General features: G+C 35.3%; 2 protein-coding genes and 2 pseudogenes across 2 annotated transcripts; 2 read left to right on the forward strand and 2 right to left on the reverse strand.

Moving 5' to 3' along the window:
• The first annotated feature begins 307 nt into the window (after positions 1-307).
• Positions 308-11,973, forward strand: LOC149208979 (uncharacterized). Its single transcript, XM_089398482.1, has 4 exons — positions 308-698; positions 1,025-1,608; positions 11,601-11,768; positions 11,884-11,973. Exons 1-4 carry the CDS (start codon positions 308-310, stop codon positions 11,971-11,973), a joined length of 1,233 nt encoding a protein of 410 aa, XP_089254608.1.
• A 4,516-nt stretch (positions 11,974-16,489) lies between these two features.
• Positions 16,490-17,174, reverse strand: LOC149208980 (calcium uniporter protein 4, mitochondrial pseudogene; annotated as a pseudogene).
• Positions 17,175-19,830: 2,656 nt separating this feature from the next.
• Positions 19,831-20,295, forward strand: LOC149208981 (subtilisin-like protease SBT5.3). The gene has a single exon (XM_089398483.1). The coding sequence runs from the start codon at positions 19,831-19,833 to the stop codon at positions 20,293-20,295; it is 465 nt and encodes a 154-aa protein (XP_089254609.1).
• Positions 20,296-22,529: 2,234 nt separating this feature from the next.
• On the reverse strand, positions 22,530-23,457 carry LOC149208982 (calcium uniporter protein 4, mitochondrial pseudogene; annotated as a pseudogene).
• Between the last annotated feature and the right edge of the window lie 3,712 nt (positions 23,458-27,169).

The raw sequence follows: 27,169 nt of genomic DNA on the forward strand, positions 1-27,169 counted from the left end.
TTATATTAATAATGATTGTATTATTGATTATAATAATAATAAGAGTAATAATCTAAGCGAATTTGGTAGTAATAGTGAAAACTTAATTAATATAGATAAAAATGAGGAATCACTTTGTAATAATAGTAATGGGAATGATTATATTGATAAAAATTTGGATAATAATAATAATAATAATAATCCGCTTTCTCATAACAAGAAGGTTGTTAATTTATCAAAATTTTCCTTTCCCCCTTCCATGTATAGCCTTCTAGAGAAGGGTCTAAATTTTTCCATCGCCCCTAAGAAGATCCCAATAGAAGACATTATGTGTGATGTGGAATATGGGATTAGGAGCTTGCCAGATAATATTAAGGACATGATTAGGCAGGATTGCGCTGTTGTCCTGAGGAAGGCAATTCCCCCAAAAAGCAATATTAGCAAGGCTGAGTTTGAGACCCTCAAATCCCTGAACCATAACAAGGACATTGTGGTTCTCAAAGCCAATAAAGGAGGGGCTGTTGTCATCCTTAATAAAGATGATTACCAACAGAAGATGTTGGACCATTTGGGTAACAGTGGCAGTTATAAAAATCTTAGCAAAAATCCCCTGAAGAAGGTCTCCAGAAATGTTGCTCTAGCTATTAAATCTAGCAACATTATTGATTCCTTTAGCCATAAGATTATTGAGAGTAGCCCCATCACTCCTCGGATCTATGGTATTCTGAAGATTCGCAAAAAGGGTCCCCCCCCTAAGGCCGATTGTCAATACCATAGGTGGTCCAACCTACCTCCTGACAAAATACCTAGCCTTGAAGCTTAGACCCCTTGTTGGCCTCACAAAGTCATTCGTTAAAGACTCTTCGTCCTTTGTCAATGAGCTTAAAGACATCAAATTCGACCCTGAGAACATTCTTGTGATTTTTGATGTGGTTTCCCTTTATACTTACATCCCTATAAAGGAGGCCATTAAGGTCATCAAGTGCCTTACTGATCCTAACACCGTTTATTTAGTTGAAATTTGTCTCACATCCACTTTTTTCAGTTTTGAAGGGGACTTTTATGAACAGACATGTGGGGTTGCCATGGGCTCCCCCCTATCCCCAGTGGTCGCTAATCTCCTTTATGGAAGACCTTCAGTCCAAAGCTTTGGCCTCGGCTCGTCTCTTGCCCAAAATTTTGAAGATATTTGTTGACGACACTGATGTCATCTGGTCTCATGGCCAGGAGGAATTGGAACTCTTCTTCCAACGTCTCAACAATCAATCCCCATCCATAAAATTCACTATGGAGCAGGAAGTTGATGGTTGTTTGCCTTTCCTGGATGTTCTCATCTCCAAGAATGATGACGACTCTTTCTCCCATCAAGTGTTTAGGAAGAAAACTCATACTAAGAAGTATCTTCATGCAAGCTCCCATCATTTCCCTTCTCAGAAGTTGGGTGTCCTCAACACGCTTGCGACTCGAGCACTGAGAATCTCCGATGAAAAGAACCTTGATATAGAGAAAGCCCATCTCCTTAACGTGTTTTCCAATAATGGTTATAGTAAGAACCAAGGTCTGAAGGCTTTCCTTAAAGCCAACAAAGATCCTAAAGTTAAGGGAGACTCTAAGGATTGTGTCTCTGGGGTTCATCTAGCCTTTATCCAAGGCACCACTAATAAGATTGCGAGGATCCTTAGAAAGAATATTCCCTCTACCTTTAGACCCCTTAACACCATCAGTAGGTCCCTTAGATCTGTATAGGTCCCTTAGATCTGTATAAAACCCTATTGACCCCAAGGACATGAAAGGTGTCTATGTTATTCCTTGTTCTTGTGGGATCCCCTATGTGGGTGAGACAGGGCATTCTATTAATCGAAGGATCCATGAACACTCTGCTGACATCAAACAGAGGAGGACCTAGTCTCCTGCCTTGGCAGAGCACACAAAAAAAACAAAGCATCACATTTGCATTGAGGAGGCCCAAGTCATTGCCAAGATTGCTCCCTTTAATTATTGAAAATTTAGGGAAGCCATTGAAATTGAGAAAACGCCGAGAAATCTCAATAGGGATGATGGCTGGAAGATTAGCAGCTGTTGGATTCCTGCCCTTTCCTCCTAGCTTACGCCTTCACTCCCCCGCCCCTTGGGTGGTTCTTCACTACGATCTTCTTTGTCTTCCCCTCATCTTTGAGACAGGTTGTTTCTTTTTCTTCCTCCTCGAATTTGTACCCCCTCACCTTTTTTTCAGTGTCTAGGTTTGATTTTAGTGACCTAGTAAGGTATTGAAGCAAGCATTGTCTGTTCCTTCTCGTGGATGGAAGAATTCCAATAGTATGGTTTTTCTTTCCAACCCTTTAGATATAAAAAAATAAAAATAAATTAACTAACCTATGGTAAGTTCTATATTCTTTCTAATTGAGTTAACATATTAATTTTATCAAGATAAAATCAAATTATAGTTATTTTGAGGTAATTATTTGACTATTTTTTGGGTTATATAAAAATTTTTATTTCATAAAAATTTATTACTAGAATAGTATTTAGTAATAAGATTATGGTTCTTATTAATTAAACTCAAACTTTTTCTCTAATATATATAACATACTAACCCACATAAATAAATTAACGAACTATTTACATACCTAGTTTTAACTATAAAGCCTATTAATAGATTGTTTCTCTACCTTAACACAACAATTTTAACAAACCAACCTAACATTTTTTTTGCCCACTAAGTAATAATTTTTATTAACTTATATATATATATATATATATATATATATATATATATATATATATATATATATATATATATATATATATATATATATATATATATATATAATATATTTATTACTAAGTAGTTGTAAAATGTTAATGGACCAATTAGTGGAATTCCCTTTAGTTAGTTTGGGGTCTTTATTTAACAAAATTAATAGGTTATCTAATTAAAGATATTTCTTATTATTTTCAATTAAATATTATATAATATCCCTTATATTAACTTACTAACTATTATTCTATTTAATTAAAAGACCTATTAATAGATTACTATTTCATACTCTAAAAAAAAATAAAAAAAAATAAATAAATATTTTTCCTACCCCTATTTTTTGGTCTTGGTGGCGAGTCAAACTTAGCCTTTCATAGTAGCCGTTAGTACAATCTAGTTTTCCAGTCAATTATAGCTGTTTCCCAGTCAAATTTAACCGTTTGAGGTCATGCTTTCTCTATTTAACATGCAACTATGAACTGATTCTTCAACTCGTCTTGACGATGAACCACACTCATGGGTTTGAACACGTAGACAAATAAAATATGATGTGATTTTCGCTGAAGACTACTCTCATAAACCTGATATGGATCACATAAGCCTGAATTCAACAGTGAGATTCTTTAATATTTTCATTGAATATGATTTTAGTTTCTTTTCTCTATTGTCTATTACATATGAGCGAATTCATTCATAAAGAAAGTGAGCAATAAGTTTAAGCATTCATATGTTCATATAATCTAGCACATGATCAACACACACATATTGACATCCATGTTTTCACATGGAATCCCAGAGGGAAAAAAACCACCAATTTGTTTATTATGTAAATTAAGCACCTACTTAATTACAACAGTTTGTTTGTGAGCACCCACTCACAGGAGGCATCGACCCCCTTAGGTTAGCAAGCACCGACTTGCCAAGAGGCACCAACCTCTTCTGAATGCAAGCTACAACTTGCTCTTGCCATTGTTATACTATTTCATATAATTTTCAAACTTAAAATAGAGGCATATAAAATTATTGAAAAATAACAATCTGGTTAGCTACAGAAACAAATTTTCCTCTCATTCCTCTACTATTCCATAGACTCCCTTGGTATCATATAGCAACACTTTATCCTCTACTTAGAACAAAATATCCTTGGTCATGTGCCTTCTCTCACACAGGCTCTTTACTACATGCCTTTTATTTTTTCTCTCACTGTTTGTCTCACAACACACACTCTCCTCTCGCTTAGCACTTCAACAGTACTCACTTCTGTTACAGGGAAAAGTGTCTACAAAGAACTGCTTATCCCACTAAGGTGTGATAGCTACCTTAGAAACAAACAAAGTAAAGCTACTTTCATTTTTCCTTTATGAAATATAGATGAGAGAAGAAAAACGAAGACCAACCTCTGTCTTGCGCTAATCTCCTAGTTCGATTCCTCTCTCTCTTGATAGTCTTTCGCCACTTGCTCCCTTGTACGCCCAGCTTCACAGAGTACCTGTAAGATCACAGTAGCATAACACTATACACGAAAATGGATCTATAATCATAAACAATCTAGGATCATATGTAAATTGACCATACAAATGCATAAAACATAAATGACACAAGAGTATGGAGGAAAACTTGAATAGCTTTTATTGATAAACAAGAAAGAGCCAAGGGAGTTACAACCAGTTGTTCTGACCCAACATCATCCTCTCAGCAAGTAAGCCCCTCTTCACCTCATACAAAGCTTAGATCACCCAACACTCTGATGTTGTCTCAAGAAACCAACAACAATTCCTTACAATATGCAAAATTCCATCCTCTGGATCTCTAGGATGAGGGATCCATATATAGATATCTATAAGGGAGATGAGTCAGCTTGTGATTTGATTAGTGTCTTCCCTCTGATAGTTCTTGCTTCCACTTGGAGATTGATGATCTCTTACTCATCCTTGGTCGAATTCAGAGAGGCAAGTGTCATAGGAGAAGTTTCTGGAAGATTCCATGCCTCTCCACCTCGCGGATTGACACTGCCATTTGTCATTTCTCACCCATCGCACCCCATAGAAGGGATTTTTGAAATGCAACGCACCCATAGAGTGTACTTAGGTGAGATGCAACGCACTTTGCCTATGGACCAGCTGAAAAGATCCTGTTTTGACCAGTTTTGAGCAGTTTTTCATGGAGAACTTCTGGGAGAAGCTGTAATCAGTTGACCTTGTTCCTTTAGGGGTTAGAACAACACTTTTAAGGACTTAGGAGCCCTTGGTTTATGGACATTTCATGCTTGGGGTTGTATTGCCCAAAAATGTCTATAACAACTTCCCTACTTTAAACGATGGAAATAAATGGTTTTAATCCTCTGACGCATACTGCACAATGTTGTCTTTGCTACTTGTTTCCATACTGGTCGACTGTACCTTAGTATGGCTCCTCCTACTGTTGTTGCGTCTTATGGTTGAATTAGGTCATGGAATTAAACATAAGGATGAGCTTTTGAGTTCTTTCATTGACTCCTTTTGTAATCCTCCATACTGAGGCTTTAATCTCAGTCTGCCTGCACACTTTACCGTGACTTCCCATGCTTATTCATTGCTCCACAGAGCTCGATAATACTCAGGAATGGCCACTCTCTTTCCCATTTAAATATAAAAGACGTGCACGAGAAGTGGATGATTACTTCATTCATTTCTACAATTATTCTCTATGGACCATTGTCCTCGTTGCCTTATCTAAGCACTTTCTGCATATCCCATTTCTCTATAAACCAACTCCGCTGATTTGCATTTAACCTCTATATGCCGATCCATTCATCATTTTAACTCGCTCTACTGTTATATCAGAGTCACAACATATGGTAACTCATACAAGAGGAACATTATGATATCACTCAGTTCTGGTACCTTCATAAGACCAATCCTGTGACGATTGGCTTAGCATTCCATTGTAGCGTTATATCGGAGACCCTGCATATCCTAACTTTTTCAAAGTCCCGATTGCGTTTTAGCTCCCTTTGTTTACCCCTTAGTTCCTTTTATCTTCACATGACCATGTGAAAGATAATATCGAAGCCCCTTCTTATCGTAATTTTTTCAAATTCCATTTGCACAGGGGTTTCGAATTCCTCAACCTCCGATATGCTGACCTCTGAGATGTCATCATAATTTCATCATCTCTCCACATGGCACCTCTTGAGTGGTGATTCGTGTCACTTTCATTTTCCCCATTAGGCCACCGAAAATTCCAAAATAAGTTGCCACGTGTAGACCTTAATGCCACGTCATGATGACATCAGTTGCCACTACAGCTTCAGAGAGCCAATGACATGCTTCCATGTGTCTTACTATAGGAGAGAGAAGGGGTCCTGTCTAGCCTTGGTTTTGCAACGAAAATAATTTTTAATCCTGCTACGCACCACTTGGTACTTTTAACAATATCAACAACTCCATATATCATATATTCTCAAAATTCAACTGTTAATTTAAGTTCCGAGATTCCGATGGCTTTAACCTTTTGATATTTCGATATTCTCCTGCTCCGACCTCTGATGTTCCAACGACCTCTAGCTTTTGATATCCCAATATGATTTGACCTTCGATGTTCCTATGACATCCACCTTCCGATATCCTGATATGCTTCGATTCAAGGTTCTGATATTCTCCGAACTTTGATATTCATCCTTCCACTTTACCGACCTTTGATATTTCAGCTTGTTGAGGACTTGAAGACGCTGACTTTGACATACACTTTTGATCCAAGAGGTCATTAGGATACTTTCACACACTGTTGGAAATATCTTTCAGAGCACTTCATAATGGAGAAGGTTCGAATTAGGATTTGAGCCCATCTTCTACCTATAAAATGGTTGAAAAATATTTGCCACTCTTTTCTCCTTGACTCTTCTTCTTATGCCTGGAATTCCGAACTGCCAACCACTATAGTCATAATTTTATGGATTTTTTAGTAAGCTTGCTTCTATGATGATTTTCTACGGAGCACTACAACAACCATGAGATTCCTTTTGAACTCCCAATCACCATATTCATCATTTTATGACTTTTTCAATAAGCTTTCTACTGTCATGATTCTCTCGTAAAAGCCTGCAACTACCATAGGATTTCACCTGAGCCTGTACTACCAATCACCATAGTAATCATTTTATGGATTTTCAATAAGCCTTCTAATATGATGACTCTCTACTAGAAGCCTGCAACTACCGTAGGATTCCTCTTAGAGTCCCAATCACCATGCTAATCCGGTTGATGTCAATGGAAACATAATCACAACCACTAGCCATCTAGGCAATGCCAATTGTCCAACAATCTCCCCTTTTGGCATTGATGGCAACACCATAAAATCCCCCTGAAGCTAGGGATGGTATTCTCTAATTATCCATAAATCTTCCCCCCCTTTGGTATTAATGACAAAGAAATACTCTTCAATACTCCCCCTAAGCCACTGCATCCTACTCTTCCATTGATCCCAGATGCTGAGTAGTTGCCAACACCTACAAAAATGGAGTCATTTGGAAGGAAGAGTCACAAATTGTATCTATTTCCTAATATATTCAGAGGGTTCTTTTTCTAGTGGCTTAGTAAAGATATTTTCAAGTTGGTATTTAGTGGCGACGTATTCAAGTCTGACAACATTGGTTGCAACTTGTTCCCTTAATAAATGGAACTTGATAGGAATATTCTTAGTCTTTGAATGAATGACTATATTTTTAAAGATGCTGATGGAAGTCATATTTATCACACATAATTGGAGTAGGATCAATCAACTTTACCTGAAGATATTTTAAAGTTTGCTTCATCCATAGAATTTGTGTGCAATAGGTAGCATCAACAATATACTCTACTTTAGTAGTCGATAAAGAAATGGAGGCTTGTTTCTTGCTAATCCATGACACCAAGCATTTCCCCAAGAAGAAGCTGAGGTGCTCTTCCCGTCATCAAGACTGCCAGCCCAACCAGAATCAGTGTAGGACTTCAATTTAAATTCTTTTCTCTTAGCGTACCATAGTCCATATTTTGTTGTTCCTTGAAGATATTTGAATATCATTTAGACAACAAGAACATGAATTTCATGAGGGAAGGACTGAAATCTGGCCACAAGACCCATAAATTTCATGATATATGGCCTCGAAAATGTAAGATACAATAAGCTTCCTATCATGGATCTGTATTCAGTTTGATTTACCAACGATGTTGCATTTTATTTGCATAATTGGTAACGTATAACCATAGGTGTCCTCAATGGTTTTCAATCTTCCATTCTGTACTTCTTTAGAGTTTCTCAAAGGTATTTGGATTGAGATCTAAACACTCCACTTGGAGACTGAGAGCTTTGCAATCCTAGGAAGAAACTTTAATCCCTTCTTGGTAATCAGAAACTTTAATCCCTGCTACTTGTAATTACCTGGGTTTGTTATGCTAAGAATACACACACGATAATATTTACCACATGTAGTCTCTAAATCCACGTTTTTTGTGTCATATCACATAAAAAATAAATTGATTTTTAGTGAAATTTGTTTTAAGATAAGAATGTGAAAAAGAAACCTAAAATAAGGTAACCCAATTCATGCTATTTTTTGTAATGTGGTGTTTTAGAGGCCATTTAGACCCTAAATGTCTATGTATTTTGTTTGTTTTGGATATGCATCACAATTCACACTCAATGCCATTTTTGTATTTTCACCCTTAGTACTTACATTCTATATATACATGATTTTTTCAATAATAAACAATTCGAGTGTGTGAGACTCTTTCCATTCAAATTCATCACATGTTGATCCCCTTGAAAATAAAAATATAGGAGGAAAAATAGAAAAGTTCTTGGGGTGAGAAAATAAATAAGAAAACACTAAAGAATCACACAACATATATGAGGGTTTCAAGACAAAAGTGCTCAAAGTCTACCTAAAATAATAGCGAACCATATTAACATCTCCTCGGACCAAGTGGCGCATATGTGTTAAAACCAACTCTAGGGGAATCAAATGCCCTTGCTCATAGATACACAAAAGGGAACTACACCTAACATAGTTCAAGCCTGCGTTATTTTAGTGGAAATTCCCCCTCCCAACCACTAAGTCACAACCCAACATATGCTAATATGGTCAAAGGTTTCTAAATAATTGAGACCATTTGACTACACTCTTTGAGATCAAACAAGAGGGAATGGATAAAAAGGTAGTTTGAGTCCAAGTATTGGATCTAGGCTAACTCAATTTCCTTTATAATATCTTAAACACAAAAGCCCAAACATAGAAGAAACTCTATTGAGAATATAAAACATAAAAAATATGCAAATGTGTGTGCAAACTTTTGGTCCTGTTATGACTCATAATTGTTGCACCAGAACTCTAAGAATTAGTCCACCTTCAACAAAACTTGTTGAACAAATTCAATACTTCCATACACTAGGTTGTGAACAGGTTCCAATGGTTGTTCTTGGACCACCTCTTTAGGATCTAAGATGGATATTTACAACCAAAATGGAAATTTCCTTTTAAGTATATAGTACAAAATGTTTCTCAACTATTGAGAAAAAATACAAATTGAAATCATTTTTAAACATGCAAAGGAAAGGAATACCATGAATTGAGCTTGTCAAGGTGGCTATAGTGAACTCTTCCATCACCTTCCTTTTCACTGACGTGTCTGCCAAGTACAAAATGTTTCTTAAAGCCCATACTACATTTAGCCTCAAAAATTGATCCATTGAATTAGCAAGATTAATATGTTGCATCACACCCACACACTTAAAGAAATTTGTTTTATGGGGTGTAAAATCAAGGGCAACATTATTGATAACACTCAATCACACAACCTGAATCATCAATCAAAAGTACTTTAAAAAAATGAAAAATGAATTACTAATAACATCCCAAGTTTTAACTCATCTGGAGAGACCAAGACACCAATATATTCCTAAGTTGTAAGACATGACCTAGCCAAAGTAGACATGGATATCATAAGGAGGAACATATTGCCTGGGAAGAAACCAGCCTCGAACAAGTAAAAAATATAATCAGGTAATTAAGCCAAAGAAGCCATCTAATCCTAAAATATTTCCCTTTTATAATGCTCCATATTTTTCACATAGAATAATAGATATGAACCCCAATTCTAGATAATCTAGATATTTTTATTTAAAGTCAATTTTCTAGCTCTTGAAATTTGGTAAATACCCCTTAGAGCACACTAAAAAGTGCCCAAAATGTGAATCATTTATGCCAGATACATAATATATGATTTCTTCTACCAATATTTTATTTCATAATGGCATGATCATAATCTTTACATTTTCATATAACTACACCATTGCGGACTCATCATCCAACAAATTGAGAGAGGAAAAACAACACCTTCATTTGTAATGGAGGTTCATAGATTTTGTGCAATTAAAGGTCTTTAGACATTAGTAAAATGTAATAAAGGTCTCATATTCAAGAAAGAAAGTAAAAATTAATTATGCAATGCAACTGAGACATAAGAACAAACCTTAACAGACAAGAAATGATTTTTATAAAAGTGAAAACCACTATGCACACACCCATAGATTCATGTACTAAAGCAACAACTATTGGGCCTAATGGCTGTAAGTATGAAGAAATAACTTAGAAAAATTCTAAATATAAAAGAGAATATTAACATAGTGAAAATTTTCAAACATCAAGAATATCTAAAAGTTTTACCAGAGAAAAAGGGTCAAAACACCAAACAAAGTCAAGGATATAAGTATACACATATATTATAGCTCATTATGTTCCATATGTCCATACACAATATTGTTTTCACATGTGTGTATTTAAATAAGGAAGGGATAGTTAAGTAAGTTTGTCCCTTTGTCGATCTGCCAAGTACATTGATATACGGTCAAGAAACAATAATAAAGCAATGGTAATTGTTATGAAAAGTTTTAAAGTAAATGTATATACATATGAGGTTTTTAGAAGTTAACCATTTCACTATACCATTCAAAGCTATGATAGACCAATTCCACAAGATGACTTGACCCTTATTCCTGAATAAAAATATAGAAAATGTTCTAATGGATAAGAGGAAAGGAGTTCTAATCTATAGTCTTGAAGTGTTTGGAAATTTCCCACTTAGCAGATTTACTCTATCTCCCTGTGTAGAATAAATTAAGCTACCTTCTCAAACAAGAAGGTTGAAGCATTCTAAGCTTCATATTCCTAATCCAAATAAGTTTCCAATTTGGAAAATTGATAATTTCTCCCAATGGAAGGGAATTTGATATACCCCTCATCCATTCTCAAAAGTAGGGTGGATTGTTTTGGAGGAAAATAGATTCCTAAAATGCTTGGTTTCAAACAAAGGTGTAGTTACTTAGTACTTACTCATGCACAAGTACAGAAATATAAGCTTAAGGAAAAATTTCGAACCTCAAAAGATAAAATCTTCCACTTGCTATCTTCCAATCGAGAACTAAGCTCAGATAGGGCTACTAATACACCTTTTAGATGCTTGAGTTGCACGAAATTTTGTGAAAAGGATTACATAATTTTTCAACATAATTTATTACATACGCTAGCTTTTGTAGCTCTTCATTATTTGCAACTAGATATTCCAATACATAAATAACGAGCTTCTTCTCCAACTTGACGAGCCTCATCAAGAAGCTTGACTAAAATAGGTACTAGCATTTGCACCAGAGGTTGCAAAGAAAATGTCGTAAGGCAATGGATAGCATATAACACTATGTAAAGCCATCAATAACATATGACACTAATTAACACTTCTTTGACCCACCACCTCCGAGCTGGCACCCGCTGCGCTGGCAACCAACACCCGCGCAATTTCAAACGATCCCTCGTGCCAAACATTCATTTGCTCCATTTTCACAATCGGAACAGGTCCTCTCGAGCATTCGTTTCTCCCGCTCACGGTGCTTGCTCATTTGCTCCATTCGCACAACCAGAACAGGTCCTCTTGAGCATTCGTTTCTCCCGCTCATGGTGCTTGCTCACCTCGCAGGTCCGCTCGCGGTGTTGAATCCCGGCAGGCTGTGCCCCAGGGGTAAGGTAAATTATACTCTGTGAACAATGACATCCACCATTTTGGAAACCAACACCCGCGCAATTTCAAACGATCCCTCGCACCAAACATTCATTTGCTCCATTCGCACAACCGGAACAGGTCCTCTCAAGAATTTGTTCTCCTGCTCATGGTGCTTGCTCACCTCGCAGGTCTGCTCGCTGTGTTGAATCCCGACAGGCTGTGCCCTAGGCGTAAGGTAAATTATACTCTGTGAACAATGACGTCCACCATTTTGGCAGGTGCCCGGAAGGCCCATGCATACAAATCCCACCCCGTGCTGCTATAAATTGTCTGCATTTGCAGCTCCCAGCGTCTTGCGAAACATATACATTCAAGGTCTCCATTTGGGCACAGGTTCAAGTGACACTGAAGGTGTTTTCCCATTGCATCGTAATCAGTTACCAGATTTATAACGAACCACTTAGCCATTCAAACATGTTCAATAGTTTTTAGGACGTGGTTTAATGGTTAATAGTTAAGTAGGGAGGTCTAATCTCAAACAAAATTATATATATTTGAAAATTGCTCCAAACGTGGTCCAATCTCAAGCAAAATTATATATATCTGAAAACTGCTCCAAACACAATTTTTTTAGTTGAAAAAAAATACAATAAACCACCGCCATTACAATTGCAAACTCAAGCTCCTGCATCCAGTGTGCTTGATTGTGTACTACCCACTTAGCCATGGAGGCCATGAAAATCAGATAATCCTAAACTACCGCCATTGCAAGCTTCTTGCATCCACTGTGCCTACCTGTGCACTTTGCCAGGTGCATGGTTTATTTGGCTTTTCATTGGGGTGAGATTCTGAGTACAAATATATTCAATTATGTGAGAGGAATTTGGTGCACATTAATTTTCACATGATTGCTAGGAAGGATGACCACGGAAAAATGCAAGGGCGCCAATCGATGGAGCATTGATGTAAGAAGTAGGCTCAGACTACCTGAAGTATGTTGCCACATTTGCTTTATCCTCCTTTTCAACTGAAAAAATTTTCCAATGCTCCTTTGGTGTGGTGCCATTGCTTTCTACAATAAATGAATTATACCTTGCTATTTTAGCAACAAAAAATATATTGCAAGTGAATCTCATTTTCGTGTCAGATCAACAACCTTTTTCTCGAACTTCTTGTTCCTACTTGCTGAAAGAAAACTGTGTTTTTTATTATCAACCTTGAATATTTCTTTCATGTCTTCTCTTGCATTATTATGGCGATCTGGGTTCTATGTCAAATGAAGTGACCAGACTGTCATAAGATTAGGCTAGTAATGCAAGCAAGGCGATGACTGCATGTACATTTTGAATTGGTGCCTCAACAAGTGCTAGCATCTCTAACAATTTTTTCAAGTGATTGATGTTGTTGGCCACATCTTATGTTGTCATCTTTATTTGTGAAAACTTTCTCAGCTATATCTTAGGATGGCAGCTTGATATTCATAAATGTTAAACATATTGAATTTCAATTGATTGTTGTGTTTGGCTACATATTAGGAGCCTCCTCTTTATTTGGTGAAGTTCCCTCAGACAAATCTCACAGTTATAGCTTTATTTTCACACACGTGTGCCCCATTTTTCTTTTGGTGTTTTGGCACTGCTGATGTGAGTCAATTGATCATTAATGCTCAAAATGCTACAAGTAAGAGTCCTGTGATTATTAGTTTCCTATTTGTTGATTCTAGTAGTTCATATGGTATGTTTGACTTCATCTTCATCTAGAATGCTAAATGATCTTGTTCAATAATGGAATTCCCATTTGCAGCTTCCAGATGAAATCCCATGTTGTTAAATTTTACAACCAGATCTGTTTTAGACAAAGAAGAAAGTCAAGCTAGCTACAACCATGGTTCTGGTGTACTTTGAGACTTCTAATTTGCATGGGTGTTTGTTGTATTGCTTTTTATTTTTCAAATAGGTAACCAACCTGAAAATTAAAGTCTGGCCTTCCTTATGAACAGACCATTAGCTTTCGTATCAAATATTGGAAAAAATTCCAGTGATCAAAGAGAGATATTGAGCTTGTGTTCGCAACACTAGAGTGCTCAGCAATTGGAATCAAATTTATTGATTAAGGCATGAACGTACAAAAAATAAAAGACATACCATCCACTGAAATATTTTAATTTTAGCAGAAAAAATGATGTATTCACAGTGGACAAATATTAGAGAGAAAAATATACGATAGAGAATTGCAGTGCTTTGGAAATAAAATGCATGAGTCAACCTTACATTATCTGGAATTCTCCCACACTTACAGAGTGTGACTACAATTTATCTATTCAAGTTGTTCCCTGATTATCATGCTGTCTTCTCTGTTGCATTCTCCTTTGTCTGTCTTTTTTTGGGACAATTTTTTTTGCCTCATTATATATTTTTTTATTATTTAATTAAATGTATTCAATACTTCTCTATAGATAAAGGCTAAAATGATTTTTTCTTCCTAAAGGGCTATTCATAAAGCAAGGGTCAGTTAACCTTCCTAAAGTACTATTCAGTTGTCCTTACATAGACAGTAAGACAAAACCTTGCTTTCTAGGAGATGCAGGTCCAGAGGATATGTGAAGATTAACAAAAAATCTAACATTCAGTATATTCATCTTGCATGTTTTAGTTGATGTATTTCCTGCATTTGCTATCCCTGATAAACATGATTATTTGTTTGCCTCTTGTTAGAAAGGGGTAATTCAGGGATAATTGCTGCATAAGGCCTTGGGATAACTTGGAATGTGTGTTACTCAATTTAAAATTTTGTTGTTGTTAACTCAATGTGGCTTAGTGTTACTGCCACCTGATTCAAGAAAAAAACGAAGTTGGATAAATAAGCTTAGAGTGTATTGTGTGAAGATCCAAGGCCTAAATTATTTGTTGAAGCCTGAATTTTATATTACCATGTATTGACTGAAAATCTAGAAATATATGGTAGTATTTTTTTCCTTGAGCTTTACTGTGTTATCAAAAAGCCCTATTTCTTTTCAACTTGTATGGAATCTGTCTGGGGCTTGGCATGGTTTTTTGGCTGGATGTTTACACAGCAGCTGTGTGAAGGCAAAACAATCTTCTGCTTTATATTTGTTGTAACTTGTTTTATGGTGCATCTATAGGATGCAATAGTCAGTATATGTTGATGCAAACTTGGAACCCCGACGTTACCCCTATTAATACAGAGTTGGGAATCCATGTTAAAATGAATTATTGTATTGTGTTAATGCTGAGTTGGGGGCCATGCTAAAATAGGTTACTGTATTATATTAAGTTTGGTGTTAGGGTTCAAAACTCATTACACATCAAATAAATATTAAAAACTCATCCAAAAGCCCAAACAAGAAGATTCAATCCGTAACATATGCAATAGCAAATTCATCCAACAATCTACAGAGGAGAATGCCACTGTGAAAACATATACCCACCATAGCACACAAACTATCTATCACCTGATACCATCAATCACAAAATCCATGAAGAGATGGCATATCTGCAACTGAAAATTAAAACAGCAGAGAAAAATTCTTTTAGTTCTTTTCATGTCCCTAAATGCCCCTTACACAGGTGAAGGCCTAATCTCTGAAAGCCTAAGGTGAAAGCCTAATCTCTGAAAACAACCTTAATATTAGATTTCAGCCAAAGATACAATTTTGATATATACCATACAATGACAAGAAGCACCTTTCACCAATGCAAATAACCCAGAACTAAATAATATTGCATTTCTAATTTATGAGCTGATATGCCAACCAGTCTTCAACCAACAACTAATATACCATGCAATACTATGAAATAACATCATTCACTTATCACCTATTGACCGATTATCTGATTCAGATGCTTCAGTCACAGGGCCCATTGTCCTCGGATCGTCCATATTTTTAGGGGGAGATAACTATGTCCACACTTTTTCTTTCGCCTCATGTTTTCTTATACTTTCTTCTGTAGTACTTATCATTAGTATCATTTGGTTTGTTTCTCTTGCTGTTATTCCAGAATTTGTCCCATCTTATTTTTCTTAGATGTGGCATTTTGTTAAATTCTTCTAATCTTTTGTTCCATTCTGGGAAACTGTTGATATTTTCTGCTTGCTTGTCTTCCATTTTCCTCAAAGACTTTGTTGTTCTTCCAGCTTCCTCCAAGATTTTGCATATTTTTTCCAAAAAACTGCTTCCGGTGGTTTCATCTTTAATTATCATCCAAGCTGGCACGAGTTCTGCTTTGTTATCACTAAAATGTTATGGGGAGACACTGTAATGTGATGGGAAGATTTTTAGGGCCCAAGATTTTGCATATTTTTGCCAAAAAATTGCTTCCGGTGGTTCCATCTTTAATTACCATCCAAGCTGGCACGATTTCTGGTTTGTTATCACTGAAATGTTATGGGGAGACACTGTAATGTTATGGGAAGATTTTTGCCCTAAATTTTAGTAGATCACTAAGGTTTTTTAATTTTTTACATTATATATATATATATATATATATATATAAAACTTCCTTTCTGTTCAAATAATAAGATAGCAATTCTAGCATAAAGGTTGTCTGGTCTTTCAATAGCGCAAACAGTCTTACAGTGCAGAACTAATCATTCAATAATCAAGCAGTAACAATGTAGCCCATATCCACTATTCTGGTCAACCAATCCATTTCATAGCATTTCCAAATAATTCTAAACAAATCGTCAACATGAAAATGCTAAAAAAATTACACAGTTAGGGATCTTAGATATCATCACAGTTACAGAGACGTCTGCGACAATAAGGGGGCTTCAACCCAGGCCTGGATAACCTCTGGAGTTCTCTAAAGCGTTCTATGTCAAAATTCATTTTCTTCATCAGTCTTCTCGGCGTGGCACCGAGGCGAATGCTGAAGAAGCTCTGGAATGAAGGATTTCTCGATGTGTTCAGGAAAAATATATATCCAGCCATGAAGTAAATTGATGTAATAAAGAAGCAAATGGGCTCCTTCACATCCCATGACACTTCCCAGAATGTCAACCTCACTAAACCCGCTGTCTGAAGTCCAAAAAACCCCAACCCCAATCGTAATTCTGTCATGGCATGACTCTGAGCTTTCTGAGCAATCTCCTCCTTTCCTTTCTCCAGTCTCTCCAGCTCTTCCTTGTAAAGATCGCTCTTCGTTGCAAGGGGCGTAGGCATGATCTTCTCGAAAGCTCTTGCTATCTGAAACCACACCAAAGAAAAAAGAATATCAGTGAAACCACAATCAAAAATCCCAAATCAGTGAATCCTGAGCCCCGGAAATGTTAAAGAAGCTCTGATTTAGATATACCTTGTAAGGACAAAAATAGACAGTCTTTTTCAATATGAGAACATGGCCCGATTTGTCAAGTAGCTTCGCTATTCCTTTCGCTTCTTCCTCTGAAGTCCCCTCCAGCAACTCCATGCAAACTCGCAGCAACTCGTCTTATGAAATGCGGTCATCGTGAATCCACTGTATTCTTTTTTTGGCATCCTCCAACTGGACGAATCTTAGCAATCTCCTGCCGTCCTCCGCCGATATCTGCCTGGCAGGAGGGCGGGCGTTCAAATACTGCAACTGTTCCTGCCATTGGAAGAATAGTTGGGAAGGAGGGAAAGGGTGGGACTGAAACTAAGATTGGCTCACCTTCGTCTGTTCCTACCTGTACAGGAAACGGGAAGGGTGGCCACCAAAGGCGGTCTGCAGTTTAAAGGTCGAAACTCCGCGGAAACTAAGGGCATCAAGGGCATTGCGGAGGTATGAGCAGGTTCTACGATTGGCAATAACCATGAATTCAAATCACAGTGACCACTCCATTCCGCCCGTGTCTCTTCCCCTTGCCATTGATCTAACACTTGAAATTTGTGTAATCGTCTAACATCTAATCGTATGGTGCACAAAATGACACGTAATCAAGGAAGGGAGTTGATTCCAGAGGGAAACGCCTTACGACGTAAAAATAAGTTGACCTCCCACTCCAAATGGATCATGCTATGATACAGATACTCTTGCAACATTTTATGCAGGGGTACATGATGGAGTTGATGTGTTCTCTCTTTCCCTCAGATCTCACCCTCCTTTATCTAATTATTTTCAGGATGAAATTGCAAGTGGAGCATTCCATGGACTCCACAAAGGAAACGTAGTTGTCTGTTCCGCTGAAAATGATGGTCCAACTCTGAGGAAAGTTATAAATGTGTCTCCATGGATTATAACCGTGGGAGAAAGTAGTATTAATTGACAATTTCCTTAAAGCGATCTTCTTGAAAACAACAAAACATATATATTGAGTATACTGTATTTCCATTCTTATTTTTAGGTAAATCTGAAAGCACATCTAACTCATCATATGAAATCGATATGCAAAATTATTTGCCACAACCACCGAGGAAGAAATTTATCCCTAAAACATGTAGAAACTAAAGTAGGTTGATAGGCTTATTACTCGTTTCGTTCTGTTCACATTGCAAGTCGTTTTAAAACCATTGTATATTTTTTAATGTACGGAACACATGCATTTATATAAGAGTAGTTCAAGTGCTATGATGGTAATTTTCTTTAATGAAAATTTTAGGGGAAATTGTGCTTATTGAACTTTTCCTTTTGTCCTCTATTAGATTGAAAAATCCATGTATCTAGTTTTTCAAGTTTAAGGGGTTTTTTTTGAACCATTAGAAGGCCTCTGAAGGGAATTGAAGTCAAATGTGTTCCCTTGCATTATTCTGGAAATCTCATTTTATGCCAGGGACAAATCATATCTAAGTACCGACTACCAAAGAAAAAAACGTGCCCTCTAGTATCATCATCTGATGTTACAACTCCAAATCAAAATAAAATTGTTGGGTATGCTACATAATACAAATTTTAATGATTTTCGTAATAACAAAAAGTTAAACTTATAAATATGACATATTCTTTCCAAAGGATAAATTTGGATTAGTGTTAGTCCAAGGAATGAAAAACTACATCTTTGATGAATCTAAATAGATTCAATGTAATAATGTTGTAGAAAACATCACTTCCTAAAATCTCTAGATCTCCACAAAGTTAAATGACAGATTGCTTCCTGCCTTCGTGGTATCAATGCAAGAATTGAGAAGTTTGAAGTAGTTTGCATGGCAGGAGGATTAGGCATGAACCTCTGCAATGACCCCGTAAATTCCAATGATGTTACTTCAGATTGTCACGTTCTTCCAGCTACCAAGTTGAATGCAATTGATGGGGAAAATGTATTTGAATACATCAATTCTACAATGTAGGTTTTCATGACAACAATTTTACTTATATTAGCCCTACATTGAAAATTATTGTAGTAAACTAAGGTCCTTGCATGGAAAATCCTAATTTTCTATAAAAGTTTTCTCATTCAGGTCTCCTGTTGCTTACATTTCTCCTGCAAGAACTGAATTGCATGCAAAGCCAACTCTAGTGATGACAACCTTTTCCTCTCAGGGACCGAATTATCTTACTCCAGACATCCTGAAGATCATATTCCACTCCCCAAATGTTTGTGTTTACATGATGATAACGAATTGTATGACAATGCACTTTTCACACACAAATTTTTGAATTGTTTCTCCAATGAAGCCTAATATTACAGCTCCAGGGTTGAACATCTTAGAAATATATTCAATGGAAACATCAACGAATGGCCTTTCATTTGATCATTGGTATGTACCTTTCAATGTACTTTCTGGCAAATCTTTGTCATGCCCACATGTTGTAAGTGTTGCAGCTTTATTAAAGGGAGCATATCTCATTGGAACCCTACAACTATTAAGTCTGCCATTATGACTACAAGTGTACATTTTTATCCTTTTATTCTCACACACATACATGCACATTCAAAAAGAATTAATCCATATTTTCACAATGACTATATTTATTAGAGATCCACATTTTCACCTTAACTATGCTCATTGGACATCAACAATGTTCCTACCATTACAAGATAGTTGAGAGGCTTAGGAAGGCATATAACATAATAGAAAATTATAGAGAGATAGATATTATATGATAAATTACCCTTCCGCTGATTTCTTTTCTCTTTTGTTTTATTTTGTAAATCACAGTTGAAAGAATGGATGACACGGATAAGCCCATTAGGAATGCATCGCTGCAAAGAGTGGGTCCTTTCAACTATGTTGCAGGTCATGTCAATCCAAATGTGGGTGTAAATCTTGACCTGCTTTATGATCTATCAGTCAAAAACTACTACGGATTATTGTCGAGCTTTAACTATAACTCAATAGAGATCAATGTCGTAACAGGAAAGGCACGCCAACCTAAAACACATGACATCAACTATCTTTCAATTACGGTCTCACAACTGCAAGGTTATGTGACTGTGAAAATAAAGGCAAAAAATGTGGCAGAGGGACCTGCAACATATAAGGCAAAGGTGAGGTCTCCTCCTGGAGTTTCGGTGCTAGTTGAGCCCAAACGACTTGATTTTTATAATAAAGGGGAGGAGAAATCATTTAGGGTGGCACTCAGAGCCATGGAAAATTCTTTAGGGAACTATGTATTTGAGTCCCTGATCTAGAAACATGCTTATTATCTTGTGGCAAGTCCCAATGTTTTGAATACTGTGACTATCATCACAGTTACAGAGATGCCTGCGACAATAAGGGGGCTTCAACCCATGCTACCGAGGAAGAAATTTATCCCTAAAACATGTAGAAACTAAAGTAGGTTGATAGGCTTATTACTCGTTTCGTTCTGTTCACATTGCAAGTCGTTTTAAAACCATTGTATATTTTTTAATGTATGGAACACATGCATTGATATAAGAGTAGTTCAAGTGCTATGATGGTAATTTTCTTTAATGAAAATTTTAGGGGAAATTGTGCTTATTGAACTTTTCCTTTTGTCCTCTATCAGATTGAAAAATCGATGTATCTAGTTTTTCAAGCTTAAGGGGTTTTTTTTTGAACCATTAGAAGGCCTCTGAAGGGAATTGAAGTCAAATGTGTTCCCTTGCATTATTATGGAAAGCTCATTTTATGCTAGGGACAAATCATATCTAAGTACCGACTACCAAAGAAAAAAATGTGCCCTCTAGTATCATCATGTGATGTTACAACTCCAAATCAAAATAAAATTGTTGGGTATGCTACATAATACAAATTTTAATGATTTTCGTAATAACAAAAAGTTAAACTTATAAATATGACATATTCTTTCCAAAGGATAAATTTGGATTAGTGTTAGTCCAAGGAATGAAAAACTACATCTTTGATGAATCTAAATAGATTCAATGTAATAATGTTGTAGAAAACATCGCTTCCTAAAATCTCTAGATCTCCACAAAGTTAAATGACAGATTGTTTCCTGCCTTCGTGGTATCAATGCAAGAATTGAGAAGGTTGAAGCAGTTTGCATGGCAGGAGGATTAGGCATGAACCTCTGCAATGACCCCGTAAATTCCAATGATGTTACTTCAGATTGTCAGGTTCTTCCAGCTACCAAGTTGAATGCAATTGATGGGGAAAATGTATTTGACTACATCAATTCTAAAATGTAGGTTTTCATGACAACAATTTTACTTATATTAGCCCTACATTGAAAATTATTGTAGTAAACTAAGGTCCTTGCATGGAAAATCCTAATTTTCTATAAACGTTTGCTCATTCAGGTCTCCTGTTGCTTACATTTCTCCTGCAAGAACTGAATTGCATGCAAAGCCAACTCTAGTGATGACAACCTTTTCCTCTCAGGGACCGAATTATCTTACTCCAGACATCCTGAAGATCATATTCCACTCCCCAAATTTTTGTGTTTACATGATGATAACGAATTGTATGACAATGCACTTTTCACACACAAATTTTTGAATTGTTTCTCCAATGAAGCCTAATATTACAGCTCCAAGGTTGAACATCTTAGAAATATATTCAATGGAAACATCAACGAATGGCCTTTCATTTGATCATTGGTATGTACCTTTCAATGTACTTTCTGGCAAATCTTTGTCATGCCCACATGTTGTAAGTGTTGCAGCTTTATTAAAGGGAGCATATCTCATTGGAACCCTACAACTATTAAGTCTGCCATTATGACTACAAGTGTACATTTTTATCCTTTTATTCTCACACACATACATGCACATTCAAAAAGAATTAATCCATATTTTCACAATGACTATATTTATTAGAGATCCACATTTTCACCTTAACTATGCTCATTGGACATCAACAATGTTCCTACCATGACAAGATAGTTGAAAGGCTTAGGAAGGCATATAACATAATAGAAAATTATAGAGAGATAGATATTATATGATAAATTACCCTTCTGCTGATTTCTTTTCTCTTTTGTTTTATTTTGTAAATCACAGTTGAAAGAATGGATGACACGGATAAGCCCATTAGGAATGCATCGCTGCAAAGAGTGGGTCCTTTCAACTATGTTGCAGGTCATGTCAATCCAAATGTGGGTGTAAATCTTGACCTGCTTTATGATATATCAGTCAAAAACTACTACGGATTATTGTGGAGCTTTAACTATAACTCAACAGAGATCAATGTCGTAACAGGAAAGGCACGCCAACCTAAAACACATGACATCAACTATCTTTCAATTACAGTCTCACAACTGCAAGGTTATGTGACTGTGAAAATAAAGGTAAAAAATGTGGCAGAGGGACCTGCAACATATAAGGCAAAGGTGAGGTCTCCTCCTGGAGTTTCGGTGCTAGTTGAGCCCAAACGACTTGATTTTTATAATAAAGGGGAGGAGAAATCATTTAGGGTGGCACTCAGAGCCATGGAAAATTCTTTAGGGAACTATGTATTTGAGTCCCTGATCTAGAAACATGCTTATTATCCTGTGGCAAGTCCCAATGTTGTGAATACTGTGACTATCATCACAGTTACAGAGACACTTGCGACAATAAGGGGGCTTCAACCCAGGCCTGGATAACCTCCGGAGTTCTCTAAAGCGTTCTATGTCAAAATTCATTTTCTTCATCATTCTTCTCGGCGTGGCACCGAGGCGAATGCTGAAGAAGCTCTGGAATGAAGGATTTCTCGATGTGTTCAGGAAAAATATATATCTAGCCATGAAGTAAATTGATGTAAGAAAGAAGCAAATGGGCTCCATCACATCCCATGACACTTCCCAGAATGTTAACCTCATTAAACCCGCTGTCTGAAGTCCAAAAAACCCCAACCCCAACCGTAATTCTGTCGTGGCATGACTCTGAGCTTTCTGAGCAATCTCCTCCTTTTCTTTCTCTAGTCTCTCCAGCTCTTCCTTGTAAGGATCGCTCTTCGTTGCAAGGGGCGTAGGCATGATCTTCTCGAAAGCTCTTGCTATCTGAAACCACACCAAAAAAAAAGAATATCAGTGAAACCACAACCAAAAATCCCAAATCAGTGAATCCCTAGCCCCGGAAATGCTAAAGAATCTCTGATTTAGATATACCTTGTAAGGATGAAAATAGACAATCTTTTTCAATACGAGAACATGGCCCGATTCGTCAAGTAGCTTCGCTATTCCTTTCGCTTCTTCCTCTCAAGTCCCCTCCAGCGACTCCATGCAAACTCGCAGCAGCTCTTCTTATGAAATGCGGTCGTCGTGAATCCACTGTATTCTTTTTTTGGCATCCTCCAACCGGATGAATCTCAGCAATCTCCTGCTGTTCTCCGCCGTAATCTGCCTGGCAGGAGGGCGGGCGTTCAAATACTGTAACTGTTCCTGCCATTGGAAGAATAGTTAGGAAGGAGGGAAAAGGTGGGAATGAAACTAAGATTGGCTCACCTTCGTCTGTTCCTGCCTGTACAGGAAACAGGAAGGGTGGCCACCAAAGGTGGTCTGCAGTTTAAAGGTCGAAACTCCGCAAAAAACGAAGGGCATCAAGGGCATTGCGGAGGTATGCGCATGTTCTGCGATTGGCAATAACCATGAATTCAAATCAGAGTGACCACTCCATTCTGCTCGTGTCTCTTCCCCTTGCCATTGATCTAACGCTTGAAATTTGTGTAATCGTCTAACATGTAATCGTATGGTGCAAAAAATGACACGTAATCAAGGAAGGGAGTTGATTCCAGAGGGAAACGCCTTACGGCGTAAACATATTAGTCAACACCTCTCATTGTTGTGAATAGCTAGAAGGAAAAGCACACCTTACATTTACCAAGCACATGCAAGTAAGCAATCCTATGCGAGGATGTCAGGAAGTACGACATGGGATGATATGCACTGACACATCAATAGGTGATATGGACTCGCTCGCTTGATCTGGCTTGTTTGCATGCCATTCTAGTTGGGATTACTCCTATGGCAACATTGAACTTCAGCGTAATTATTTTAATGGACGGTTCTATGAGAAAAATTACCGCTTTGCAATGTCCTCTCATAGTGGTTTCAGATTGGAGGGGGGGAGGGGTGTCACATGCAACCGACGGTCGATCTTACAATCGGTGATGTTTTGATACCACTTTCCAATGGGTACCCCTTTCTTAAACATTGACAGGTGAGGTTCCTTCACATATCATCCGATGTACCATCTCGTCGGGTGTATTGTGATTTGGATCCGAACATGCACGCCATTTAATTCTTTGATTTTTATTGGGTGTCGACCCACTCCTCTATAAATTTTTTGGTTGGAATTTTTAACCTATCATGTTATGCCTCCATATACATATATAATACTTTGTTTATAAAATAGTTATTCTATATATATGAAAAAATAAAAATTAACATTTCTTTTTTCAGTTTTCTTTATAAAATAAGGAAGAAAAATTCCGATTACAATAATCTATATAGAGTAGGTGTGTGTTAATTTTGCTAACTTTAGATGTACCCATAAATTATTATTGAGTGTAGATATTCATTCTAGAACCCAATATGAGAGTGATGTATAATTATGTCTATGCTCAACTTGGAGTTGACACAAGCCCTTTAAAAAAATAGTTTAAATAAAAAATATTGTCTGTTATAATAAAAATATAAATGATTATACATATTTGATTAGTTTTAATTAAAAGCATTACAAAACATGTCACTTGCTTCATTGCTAATATTATATGTTATATGTTGATGTCAATGTTAAATAATATATTTTTATATAACTGTAGAAATAAAGTAATTAAAAAAAACTTCTATTTGTCTTATAATTATTTCAATATAACACTTAAATAAACTTGCTTCATTGTTAATATTATATGTTATATGTTGATGTCAATGTTAAATAATATATTTTTATATAACTATACATAGATAAAGTAATTAAAAAAACTTCTATTTGTCTTATAATTATTTGGATATAGCACTTAAATAAATTTTTTTAAATAAAAATATTTCAATATGAACTATATATAGATAATTTGTTTGAATATTCATATTAAGGAATATATTTCAATATGAACTATATATAGTATGTGTGTGTTAATATTGACCTTAGAAAAATATTTCAATACTTAAAAGGAAAATGTAATTAAAGTAAAGTAGTTTAGTTATTTATTAATAAGAGGAAAATGAGTAATTGATTATATTTTTAATATAAAATATTATTAATAATAAAGTATTCAAAAATAAAATTTAAACAATGAAAAACTACGCATAGTCTATACATAGAGATAGAGATAGAAAGCCACTATAGATCCATCTTAATCAAACATTTATTAAGCACTAAAATGGATTAAATATTTTGACTTGTTTTTTCAAGTTTTGCATTCTAAAAATAAGTTTGCATATAATGAAATTTTATCCCTCTAGGATCTTGTTGAGATGAGAGGCTCATTTTACAACCCAATATGAAGATCATATGTAAATTTGTCCTTGCTCAACTTGGAGTTGATACTTTCCCTTAAAAAATATTAAAAAAAAACATTGTTGGATATAATAAAAACATAAATGATTATACATATTTGGTTAGTTTTAATTAAAAGTATCACAAACATCTTACTCACTTCGTTGTTAATATTATAATCCCGTATAAAAAAATATGTGGTTAAAATATTTTCATGTCTATATTAAATAATATAATTATATATATATATATATATATATATATATATATATATAGAAATATATATATATATATATATATATATAATTTCAATATAGAACTTAAATATATTGTTTAAATATCCATATTAATGAATATATTTCAATATAAAATATATATAGTATGTGTGTATCTATGTGTGTTAATGTAGACCTTAGTAAATATTTTAGTACTCAAAACAAAAAGGTAATAAAAAATAAACTAGTTTAGTTACTTCTTATTTCAAGAAAAATGAGTAACTGATTCAAATTTCAATATAAAATATTATTAATAATACATTATTCAAAAATACAATTTAAACAAAGAAAAATTACACATGGTCTATACATAACATGGTCTATATATGTATAGAGAAAAAGAAAATCACTATGTATCCATCTTAGGCACATATTTATCAAGAAATAAAAGAGATTAAATTTCTTGATATGTAAATCATTTTTCAAGTTTTGCATTCTAAAAAGAAGATTGCATATAATGAGATTTGATCCTTATTGGTTCTTCAATCCAGTATGAGAGCAATGTGTAGTTTTGTCTGTGTTTAACAATTGACATGTGCCCCTTTTAAAAGAAAATATTTTTATAGGAAAAGATTGTCTACTATAATAAAGAATAAAAATCAATATGTTATGTATGATATGTCTATATGAGGTAATATAATTTTATGTAAAGTAATTAGGAGTAAAAAAATCTGAATAAAATGTTTAAACCTTGCACTTTTCAAAAATATTTCAACACATGATTTAAATAGATTAACTAATTTAACTAATTTGGTTCAACCTCTTCGCATATATCTATATTTAAGAAAAAAGTTAATTTTTTTTTTTAATGTTGTATATAATAAAATATTGAATATCCAAAGAAAAAAATGTAACTGAAAGTTAAAAATTAAGACAAAAAATATAAATCACTTCCTAATAAGAGCAAGAAGAAGAATATGTGTAATTTATTCAATTCTTGATATAAAATTAATATTTGATGTTTAAAAATATTCATATTAACAAAACAATTAATGTGAGTTATCAATAAAATATTTTAGTAGGAACTAATATATGTATACTTAAAAATATATTAATAACGAAAAAACCATTTTAATGTATGCAAATAAAATATCTTGATTCACACGTTATGTAAAATATTTTATTCTCAAATATGTATATATTATTTATTGTTTTAAAAATATTATGTATATATATCATATAAAGCAATTAAAAGTATATGTTTTTATGGTTAAAACATTGGAAGTAGTCTCAGTATTTTATACTTTGGGGTATATGTGTTTTTGTTGAAATCCAACAAGAAATTGTTGAAGGGAGAGGGAGAGGGAGGATCACTATAGATTCATTGGAATTTATCTTGGAATGAGAGGGATGCAATTTTTTTTTCTTTTTCAAATTTTGCATTCTAA

This window comes from Pinus tabuliformis, chromosome 1_2 (assembly GCF_031772625.1).
Source record: "Pinus tabuliformis cultivar Carrire ecotype Pingquan chromosome 1_2, CPIR1, whole genome shotgun sequence".
In the NCBI taxonomy this organism is placed as follows: domain Eukaryota; kingdom Viridiplantae; phylum Streptophyta; class Pinopsida; order Pinales; family Pinaceae; genus Pinus; species Pinus tabuliformis.